Below are 11591 nucleotides of genomic sequence, written 5' to 3'. Positions count from 1 at the left end.
AAATAGAGGTACAATCGTTACTAATGATATCAGAGTAATAAACCTGCCAAAAGTGTCGCCAACGAGAAAGTCAAGTTGTTGCAACTAATATATTAAAATGTGTTCTTTTTATAATTTAAATCACAACTCAAACATTTTTATTTAAGAGAAAACACTATAATAAAAATGTTAAATTTGAATTTTCGTAAGAAAATAACAAAAGAATTTGAGTTGTAAAAATAACGAGTCCTAAAAGTTTAGGAATCAAAATTCAAGAACTACAGTGACAATAGCCTTTATTTATTTATTTATTTATTTTTTTGGCTAGAATTGGTTATAGGACAAATTATAAGTTGAAATAAAATGATCCATAGAGGAAAATACAGTTTGGTACATGGGATTGATATGATTATTAATAAAATCTGTGCGCTTTCATGTGATACTAACATATTTAAGTTGGCTAACTAATGGGTTTGAGATGATTAATTTTTGGATAAATGTGGTAAAAAAAACTATAATACAAAAAGGGTACGAATCTTTCTTCCAGAAAATGCTAATCAAAGATTCAATATAATGGACAAGAATAATTTAGTGGGTTTTTGTTTACAACAATGAAAACAACTTCTAGGCAATAGCATTCTATAACTAAAAGATAAGGCAAATATGATTATTGTCTTGTTAGATATTTTATTTTATTGGCAATTTATTTGAATGCTTAAAATTCAAAAAAAAAAAAAAAAAAAGCTATTATCTATGTGGGGTTGCCTACGTTAATGGAGAAGTGCAGTTAAAAGAAGATAATGCGCAAGATGAAACGAATTGATGATCCTAGGATAATCCGGTTTGAAATTGTTTGAATTTTGAAGACTTGACTTGGTCAAAATAAATTTGGTTATGTGGAATAAGACTTGGATTATGTGAAGTATATCCACAAGCTATACGTGAAAATAAATGTGATGATAATATAGTCGTGTTTGAAATTGATCTCATTTTTATTTTTTACGTTTTTTGAGGAAAAAAATAAAAATGGTGTTTGACATAATAAAGACAAAAAGCGAAAATGAAACGATTTTTTAGTTTAGTGTAAAATAAGAGAGAAATGAAAAACGATTTTTAGTCGGTTTTCATTTTTTGTTTTCATTTTTTCCTCTCTAGAGCAGAGAGTTAGAAAAATATTAATAAGTTTTTTTATACTGAAAACAATCTCTTGATAAAACTACCAAACGCATTTTCAAAAATGATTGCTGTCTGAGATTGAAAACGTTTTCATTCTTATTTTCATACAAAAAAAATCATTTTAGAATGAGTTCCAAACGCACCCTATGTATCTTGGAATATATCAACGTGGAGATAAGGGATGTGTTGTCCTATAGATAGAATTCAAGATCATTCATTTTGTGGGTTTTTTAGGTTTCACATGTAACGTTTCAGAAGTTCCCATTATCATTCTTTGGGAGAAGAATTTGTAGTCTACGGGAGAAGACGTTTGCAGTGTTGAAGGGATTTTAACCGTTTATCATTCTTCAGGAGAATAAGTTAAAGCTTTCGGGAGAGAGCGACCTGTCAGACGAAGGGATTTCGCCGTGCATTTTTTGAAGATGAGTGATACTCACTGAACAATGCCATCAAGTAGATTCGACGCGGCGGCGACATTGTCAAAGATGGAACCTTTGAGTGTATAAGTTTGATTGGTGATTGTAATCATTGATACTTAGTGAATTGTTCACTGTCTGGATGTGGCCCCGCGAATATAGATGGTTACCGAACTATAATATCAAATCCATGTGCTTATTTATTTACTGCTTTTGAAGCCTATTAATTTAGCTCGATAAAATAATTATAAAAAATAGATTTAACAAGTGGTTTTAGAGCAGGTCATTAACAGTAGTTTGGTGAGATTTTAGGAAAAGATCCGTGTTTGCCGGTATAGTCAATGAGTTTGAGTCTTGGTTGCTAAATTACATACGACCAAGAAGTAAGGAGGAGCAGGATTCAGAATGTTGAAGTTATATTCAGGGGAGAAAGATTCAAAAGATGAAGAATTCAGAGTTGATACACAATCTATTATTGCACCGATAATTTCTGCAAAATTGAGTTGAAGATACTTCCAGTTAATAGAGATTTATGCAGTAATTTTACGTTGGCTATTATTTTGTCAAAAAGGGGGAGTAATTTTTTTATTAATATTTTTTAAAATTTTATTTAGTTTTAATAGTTTTGTCAAAAAATGTGAAAGGGGAGATTATTAGTTATTTTATTTTATTGGCAATGTTTAGAATTCAAAAAAAAAAAAAAAGAGTGAGATATTATCTATGTGGTGTTGCCTACGTTAATGGAGAAGTGCGGTTAAAAGAAGATAATGCGAAAGATGAAAAAAATTGATGATCCTAGGATAATCCGGTTTGAAATTGTTTGAATTTTGACGACTTGACTTGGTCAAAATAAATTTGGTTATGTGGAATAAGGGTTGGACTATGTGAAGTATATCTACAAGCTATACGTGAAAATAAATGTGAAGATAATATGTTTATTGGAATATATCAACGTGGAGATAAGGGATGATTGACTTATAAATAGCTTTAAGATCATTATGTGGGTTTTTTGGTTTCACGTGTAATATTTTATAAATTCCTATTATTATTTTGTTGGGAGAAGAATTTATAGTCTTTGGGAGAAGAAGTTTGCAGGGTTGAAGGGATTTCGCCATGTAATTTTTGAAGATGTGTGGTGCTCATTAAATAAGGCCATCAAGTAGATTCGACGGGCGGTGACATTATCGAAAATGGAGTCTTTGAGTATATAAGTATGATCAGTGATTGTAATTATTGATACTTAGTGGACTGTTCACTGTCTAGGCGTGATCTCGTGAATGTAAATGGTTACCGAACCGCGATATCAATTCTCTGTGCCTATTTATTTATTACTTTTATAGTCTATTAATTTAGTTCAATAAAATAGTTGTGAAAAATAGATCTAACAATCTTTAAGAATTTTTCCATGTTAATTATTTGACGAGCTTTGCAGACAATAACCTAAATTCCATAATCTATATGCACCATGGTAAAAATCTTGATCTCTTACACTTTATCAAGGTAAATTATGTCTCATATGAACAACTTTGAGTGGCTTCGAGTAGAATGTTTACACTGGCTGATCTGAGGCAGCATAAAAGTTGCATGAAGATACACACATATACAACCTACAAATTGTATCAAAAAATATTACGGGTGCGATTGGAACTCGTTCCAAAAAAAATTATTTTTTATATGAAAATAGAAATGAAAACGTTTTCAATCTCAGACATAAATCATTTTTGAAAATACGTTTGGTAGTTTTATCAAGAGATTATTTTCAGTATGAAAAAACTCATTAATGTCTCTCTCTCTTTCTGTCTGCTCGAGAGGGGAGAAAACGAAAATAAAAAAAAAATGATTAAACAAAAAAATCGTTTTCATTTCCGTTTTTTGTCTTTAATTGTGCCAAACGCCGTTTTAAAATCGTTTTCATTTTTTCGTTCTCAAAAAACGTGAAAAACAAAAACACGAATAATTCCAAACACAGCATACACTTTTTGAATTTTTTGATATGATATGGTTCTATATATTCGTGGGCTACACACACTAACGTAAATTAGATAGGAATTTCTTTAATATGATCAGAAAAAATAAATTATCGTTAGTTTTCTATTTTTAGCCGTATTTAATAAGATTTTGACAAGATATAATAATAAAAAAACTAACTCCATTAATAAAGTGGACGTTTAGTTCATAGATTTAGAATCATGATTCAAAATTATTGTCGATTTACGTGTATTTTTTATGAGAAAAAATATTATAATAAATCATGAACCGTAATTTAAATTAGGATACGAATCTACCAACTAAACAACCCAAAAAAAAACTATTAAAGGAAGTCCTGAATTAGATTCAACGATGACAAACATATGCTACTAATAAGAGCTCCTACCGTAAAAGAACCGTCATGAAAAAGGCTTGAAATTGAACGTGGTATGTATTGCAGAGAGGGCACACTGTTTATCTTGTTGTTTCAACCATAAGGCCCCACCACTAGCCAGCTATAAGAAGCAAAGTATATAATGGAAGAGTCAAAATCACAGTGATTTAATTTGAAAGCAGAAAGAGTAATGGAAAAGTAACGCGTGGATTCTGGCAAACAACAAATTAAGCATCACGGAAGGAGTACAAGCTTCTGGTACTAGTTGCAAGAGAAAATTAAACGTTCCGTTCATTTCATCGATTTGAATTTTAAATTTTAAATTTTTATAATAAAATTTTTTAAAAAATATCACATCTAATTTTTTCTGTTACAGTGAAATTTTTTAAAAAATTATCACATCTCAATTTAAATTAAAAACTTAAATCTACGAATTAAACGAGGCGTTGAATATAGGATCTTGAATATTAAAGCACCGACAACAGTAAAATTAGGACACAATTATATTAATGGGTTAGTGCGAGACTAATGTTGACACTTTTTGTTGGCCATCGTTATTTGCTATTTTCTGAGGTCCCACTTAGTTTCTTATTGATTTCTAAAATTTTTTTTCCCTTGTTTGTACTGCCTATAGAACTAATTAATACGCACATAATATATATCTATATCTGTGTGTGTGTGTGTATTTGCAAGTTAATTTACAAATTAAACCATTTTTGAGTTGTTAAAAGAAACTAAAATGTTCTTTTTCTAAGTTTTAACAACTCATTTTTTAATTATTTAATGGTTGAGATTTTAATTACATCTAATTAATTATATACATTTATAAATAAATAAATAAGAAGAGAGAGGGAGAGAGATGAGATGTGCACAACTTTGCTCTCAAAGGTCTAAGAGCATCACTGTCGAAAGAAAAAAAACAGTCTAAGGGCTCGTTTAGTTTGTTGATTTAAATTTTTAATTCGAGTTTATATATGACTTTATGTGAGAGCTTTATACTATAATAAAAAAATTTGATGTGACTGTTTCTGAGAATTCTTTACTGTTGCAAAACTTGAATTTTAAACTCAAATCGATGAAATAAACGAGACATAAGAGTATTTACATTGCGGCACCAAATTAGTGTGCCAACTGCCAATTTCTTACTTTAGCATTTGCGTATAACAATCATTATCTAATCTAGTTTTTTTTTTTTCAACTGAATTTAACATGTGATATATTCATTATCGCATTTGGTACCAAGTATAACACATGTTAAATTTTAACATTTAATTATGATTGACTAATGTAATGACATTTTAATTTAATCACTGTAATATTATATTTATTTTTGCCTCATTTTAAAGTTAAAAATTTATTTTTATAAATTTCAAAACTTAATAATTACGATACAAAATGTATATAATCTTTAAATAACATTATACATTTAAAAACAAAACAAAATAACATATGAATTATGTCACTTCTCACGTCTTTTACTATCGTACATAATATCAATATTGACATTTTGCATTATAAATTGTTTAAAAAAGGCATGTATACATGTCATCAGTCATATCAATTTCTACGTCTTTGGGCATTAATTTTTGGTTGTGGGGTACTTTGATTTGCATATCAAGTGATCGAGCATTTTTGTGAGTCGTGACATGCAAAAGTTAGGTACACATCAATTTTCACCAATTATCTTGTTTCCTCTGTTTTTTTGGTGATATCGTCACCCAACTTAGGAATTGATTGATCGTCCGACAATAATGAAGTGGAGTCCATCGTTAATGAACTCGAATGTATCTTTGGCAAAAGAAGTTACAATACAAATTAAAAAAAGAAAGTGTTATCCCTATTGTTTGGTAAGTTTCTAATGAATTTAATAAAAATCACATAATATTAAAAAAGTATACATAATAAATAAATTTTGATATAGATTTATTGTGCGTTTAGAAGAGAAATTCGTATCATAATTCAAATCATAATTAGATACTCGCTATTATAGTTATAAATCTATGAACCAAACGTCCACACTGATGATTGAAATTAAAAAGTTTGTAATAATTAATTTTTTTTTAAAACATAAAAAAAAACTCTCGTGTATTAAAAGTCTGTTTAGTTCGTTGATTCGAGTTTTTAATTTAAATTAAAATATAATTTTATATAAAAAAATTTTATTGTAATAAAAAAATTAAATATGATTATTTTTAAAATTTTTTAATATAATAAATTTTAACGGATTTAGAAACTCCCATGTTTTTTACTTTTTGAGTAAGAAAGATCGAGAGAAATCATAGATCTTTGTTTGTGTCCGTCTCTTCGCAGATCTCTAGGAAATGCTTTATGTGTCATAGATAGGACAGTTTACCTAAGGGATTATGAGACGGCATTTATGACTAATTTCATTTGTTAAAGTTTATTAAAAGGAGGTTGGTTTAAAAATTCGTTTGTCATTGTTTAAATTATAATTTTAAATTTATTAATTAATCATCTTTAATTTTTTAAATTTTCTGTTAAACACGTATGTAGGTCCCGTTCATTTCACTGATTCGAATTTAGAATTTGAGTTTTATTACAGTATAAAGTTCTCACAAACAATCACATTTAATTTTTTTGTTACAGTAAAAAGCTCTTATATAAAATTACATCTCAACTCGAATTAAAAATTTGAATCAACGAACTAAACGGGCCCGTAATCTTCGAACTACGCTTGGGTAGTTGGAACAAAAACACAAGATCCCTATTATTTAAAAGATTATTTTTTACACTTGCTAGGTCCTATGCTACGTTGAAAGTATACGTACTTTTTTTTTCTCTCATGTTAATAAGACTATCAAAATTACATTTAAAACAAAAAAATAATAATTAAAACTAATAGAATCTAATACGCATCTTGAGATTCAAAATAAAACACTACTGATTAGATATCTTTCATATCCTATCATAAAAATATCATGAGACTTATAGATCATTACGATTGTCACAAATAAAAAGAGCATAATACAACAACTACAACTAACTACTGACTAAATTTAATCGCGATGATACATGCATAAGATTTTGTTTTATTGATAAGATATTTTTTTTTTCATGAACTACCTTGAAATTCTTTTTTTTTTAAAGGGTTAGAGATATTAGGTTGCATAGTAAATTATGATCGACATTCAATCTTGTTTAAAATGAAAAAAAAAAAAAAAAAAGTGAGAAATTTCATTTTCAGAAGTGACCCAAATTGAGCTGATCTTTTCCATTACATGGGTGTGTTGCCAATGTCATAATTCATGAATCAAATATTTAGGTGAAATGGGGCACAAGAAAAAGAAAGGGGAAGATCTTTTTATTTTATTTTTTTTTTCTTTGGGTGCCTTTTCTTTTCTTTTCTCGGAAAAGAGAAGAGGAAAAAATCGGAAAAAAAAAAACTATTTGACCTTTCAAACCGCGAATCGTCAACAACAGTACTAGAGAGTAATGCTAACATAAATCAGAATTCTAGAAAGCAATCGAAAGCAACGAATATCCAAAATCACAAAAAAAAAAAAAAAAAAAATGTTACCAAAAGTGGAGAGCGGAATTTAAGGCATATATTCCGCTCCATTTTTTTAGCAAAAATAAGATCATATAAATATATATATATATATATATCTGTGAGCTAATATATTTTTACTGAACCAAAATGACAGAACTAGGGACAAATTTAATTTTGAAACAGGTAATTTATCTTCAGAAACTGAAAATATTCTCTTGTCAAAAAAAAAAAAAAAAGAAAAACAACAAAAAAAGGATGTTGAAGATGTTCTTCCCTTGAATGTACAGAAACTCTTACTAGCCTACTAAACATAAAAGTTGTTTACCAGTACAAATTCCTTTTCTTTCTTTTGTATATATTCTTTTTTTTTTTCAAATTGTTTACCAGTACAAATTCTTTTTCTTTCTTTTGTATATATTCTTTTTTTTTTCAATTTTATTGTCACCGCAGTCATTTTCTTAATTAATTATCGTATGTAGTAGAATTCTCTCAAAGTCTTGTAACAAAAATAGGGGATGTTCGGTTGGAAAATTTAAACTACGATTTGAATTATAGTTCATGATTCGTTACAGTATTTTCTTTTATAAAAAATACACATAAATTAAAAATAATTTTAATCACATGATTTTAATCTATGAACTAAATAAATAAATTTTCTTTGGAGCTTCAAATTTTTTCCACCTACACGCTGATAAGTTATTAAGATAAAATATATATGATTTTAACGTGAAAGATGCACTAAAATTAAAAGCCAAAACTGAGCTATCATCAGGGGAGGAGGAGATTAGGTAAATACTAACCAATTGGATACGCAAAGTAAATGATAGATTTCACCAAAAACATCAGTAACGACGATCACCATTTACAAAAAATTTTCCCCTGTTTTATAACAACTAAAGTGAGAAATTGAATAAATTCAACACTTGTCTTTTAACATTATAATTATGTACACCGCAAAACAACTCCAGTAACTAGTACAGAGGCACCGCAATCGGAAATCTCGACAGCTTCACCGGCGGCTTTGGCACATCGACGACGACCTTGTCGTCTCGCGGAGGCTCGCACGGGCACGGCAATGCAATGAACTTCGGCACGTTGTCTCCAGGCATCAACACCGGCACGCTCTGCCTCTGATTGGCCTTCAAATCCTGAAACACGCGCGAAAAAAAAAAAAAAAAAAAAAAAAAACAGAGAGAGTTAATTTTCGTACTCTCTGATGTGATTTGACGATTTAAATTATTTTTTACACAGAACGTATTCGGGAAAAGAGCTGTATTTTACCGTATTTGGAGATTTATTTTTAGACGGGCCTTGTTCGAGGTCCGCTGAGTCGGCGTCGTAGGATCTACGGAGCGATCTGAGCTTCTCCCAGTGGTAGCAGCAGGAGAAGATGCCGCTGAGGCTGAAGATGATGATGAGGAGCAGGGCCGTGCCGAGGGGGAACCCGAGGGACGGCCGAGATGCATCGACGTGTGGCGGCGAGAAATCCGGGCTCTCCATAGCTACTGCTGCCGATTCTTCTCCTTAAATCTTCTTCCGGAACTCGGATTTGAATTCGGATTTAGATTTCGACTCGAATTCCTTCCTTCTTCTCCTCTTCCTCGTCTCATATGTGTTTGAAAGAGGAAATGAAATTGGAGAGGAAAGTTTTGGGCTCCAATATATATATTTTTTTTTTTTTTTTAATCTTTGTTGGGGCAGTTTGGAGGGGGGGAGAAAATGGGGGATTTATAAACTTGAAAAATTTCGGACAGGTGGGTACGTGGAAAGGTACGCCTAATGTCCGGGCCATGGTACGGAAACAGGGTGGGTCCCACTTGCTTTGTGACTTTAAGAGTGGAAGCTTTTGCTTTTGATTTGCTTGCTGCGAATTATGCCCTTCTTCAATAACAATTTGCTCAAGAAAGAACCGAAAAAAAAAAATGAGAAATTGGGTTTGTGGTTCTTTACAATTTTTTGTTTTTTGTTTTTTTTTTTCTGTGTTTGAGATCCTCAATGTGAAAGGGAAAAATTGAAAATGCCGATTAGCTGGCGGTTTTTATTGGGCTTCACTTGTTTTGTGGCTTTTGTTTGCAAGTTTTTGCTTCTCTTTTCTATGTTGTGTTGAAAACTTGTTATTTGTTATCATTTTATGCGCACATAAAGTATGAATTGTCTAATATATTCCTTTGTTGTTGTTTTTTTTTTTTTAATTTATTATTTTATCACATCTGTTTGTAGCGAAATACTGTTGTCGGAGGCCCTACAGTGACTGGGATTTCCTTTCTGTGCGGCCATACTTAATATATATATTTTTTTTTTTTTTTTAATCTTTGTTGGGGCAGTTTGGAGGGGGGGAGAAAATGGGGGATTTATAAACTTGAAAAATTTCGGACAGGTGGGTACGTGGAAAGGTACGCCTAATGTCCGGGCCATGGTACGGAAACAGGGTGGGTCCCACTTGCTTTGTGACTTTAAGAGTGGAAGCTTTTGCTTTTGATTTGCTTGCTGCGAATTATGCCCTTCTTCAATAACAATTTGCTCAAGAAAGAACCGAAAAAAAAAAATGAGAAATTGGGTTTGTGGTTCTTTACAATTTTTTGTTTTTTGTTTTTTTTTTTCTGTGTTTGAGATCCTCAATGTGAAAGGGAAAAATTGAAAATGCCGATTAGCTGGCGGTTTTTATTGGGCTTCACTTGTTTTGTGGCTTTTGTTTGCAAGTTTTTGCTTCTCTTTTCTATGTTGTGTTGAAAACTTGTTATTTGTTATCATTTTATGCGCACATAAAGTATGAATTGTCTAATATATTCCTTTGTTGTTGTTTTTTTTTTTTTAATTTATTATTTTATCACATCTGTTTGTAGCGAAATACTGTTGTCGGAGGCCCTACAGTGACTGGGATTTCCTTTCTGTGCGGCCATACTTATCATCACAATATCACATCAGTTTAGATCTTTAAAAAAAAAAAAAAATGATGCTCAAAGATGTTGAGCTTCCTCATGCTGACGATATTCATCTTTAGTTGGCTTTTTTTTTTTTTTTTTTTAAATTTTTTTTTGCACTTTTGGTTTTGGCAGAGTAGGGGAGAGAAATTACAAAGGTTGGTGGAGTGGTGAGGTCTCCAATTGTGAGGTGGTTAAGTTATTTAGCTCTTTCTCATGCCAAGATGGTTCACCCAATAAAAGCTAGGTTTAGAGCCCATCAACCTCAAAAGAAGGTAAAGACTAGTTTTATTTCCATCAATGAAACTAGTAATGACGACCAAAAATTAACTAATGCAGATCGTAAGGTATAAAAAACAGTAGAATGCTAACTACACTCGCGAGTAGTGTGCGTAAGTACAAGGTATGGGCCCATTGTACATAAATCGACGATACATATCTTGCACTTAGCATTTTTCTACCACAAGCACAATAAAACTTCTGAGTTCCAACCATTTGAGCTAGTAAAGAATATAAATGTCTCTATTTATGTGTATTTCTAGTCTAAAGAAAGAATCAAAGACAATTAGGATATAGCAATATATATTCTTAGGACTTTAGCTAGCAATTTATTGGCATTGATTGTAAAAATTCAAAAACCGGTACATTTAACAACTTGTGTTTATGAATAAAAAATATATCTATCTATACGTATTTATCATCAGTGTTACAACAAGTGTTATAACACTCTTTATGATATCGACTGAAAAAACGAACATTTCATATATATGTGTGTGTGTGTGTGTGTGTTCAAGTTGGGCAGCGGATGATAGCCACAAGTCTTATTTTACGTACAACTTGAAGCATATGGACGGAGGAAAACAGCACAGCCCATCCCCAGTTAGGCATGTCCCATGCACAGGAGTTATGGATGGTCTGGCCCAACTCATTTATTTTCCTCTCTCATAGTTCATACTTCTTATTTTCTTTCTTCCTTTTTTTTTTTTCTTTTTTTTTTTACCCGCCTCTTTCTTTTCTTGTCCGTAAACTTTTGTGTTGCGTATTTGAACAAATATGTCTAATTACTCACATTTTTCTTTAGCACCTTTTTCAAACGATACTTTCAAAGGTGTGTTCTTGCATTCTAAATAAAACTAGCTCCAAATCTTACTTTCTTTTGGCATATTAGGCAAAAAATGATAGGAGTGTGTATTCGCAAATCTTGCAGCTTTTCAAAGCAAAGTATT

The 11591-nt window shown here is 30.9% G+C and overlaps 1 protein-coding gene across 1 annotated transcript; it reads right to left on the bottom strand.

The window, feature by feature from the left end:
* Positions 1-8253: 8253 nt before the first annotated feature.
* LOC21399176 (uncharacterized protein At5g65660) lies at positions 8254-9107 on the bottom strand. The gene is made up of 2 exons (XM_010106815.2): positions 8726-9107; positions 8254-8592 (listed from the first exon to the last, which is right to left on the bottom strand). The coding sequence occupies exons 1-2, from the start codon at positions 8942-8944 to the stop codon at positions 8416-8418; spliced, it is 396 nt and encodes a 131-aa protein (XP_010105117.1). The 5' UTR covers positions 8945-9107; the 3' UTR covers positions 8254-8415.
* Between the last annotated feature and the right edge of the window lie 2484 nt (positions 9108-11591).

The sequence above is a fragment of the Morus notabilis genome, unplaced genomic scaffold (genome assembly GCF_000414095.1).
Source record: "Morus notabilis unplaced genomic scaffold, ASM41409v2 Scaffold502, whole genome shotgun sequence".
NCBI classification, from domain to species: domain Eukaryota; kingdom Viridiplantae; phylum Streptophyta; class Magnoliopsida; order Rosales; family Moraceae; genus Morus; species Morus notabilis.
The sequence above is the reverse complement of the archived record's forward strand: the minus strand, read 5'-3'. Positions and strand labels throughout refer to the sequence as shown.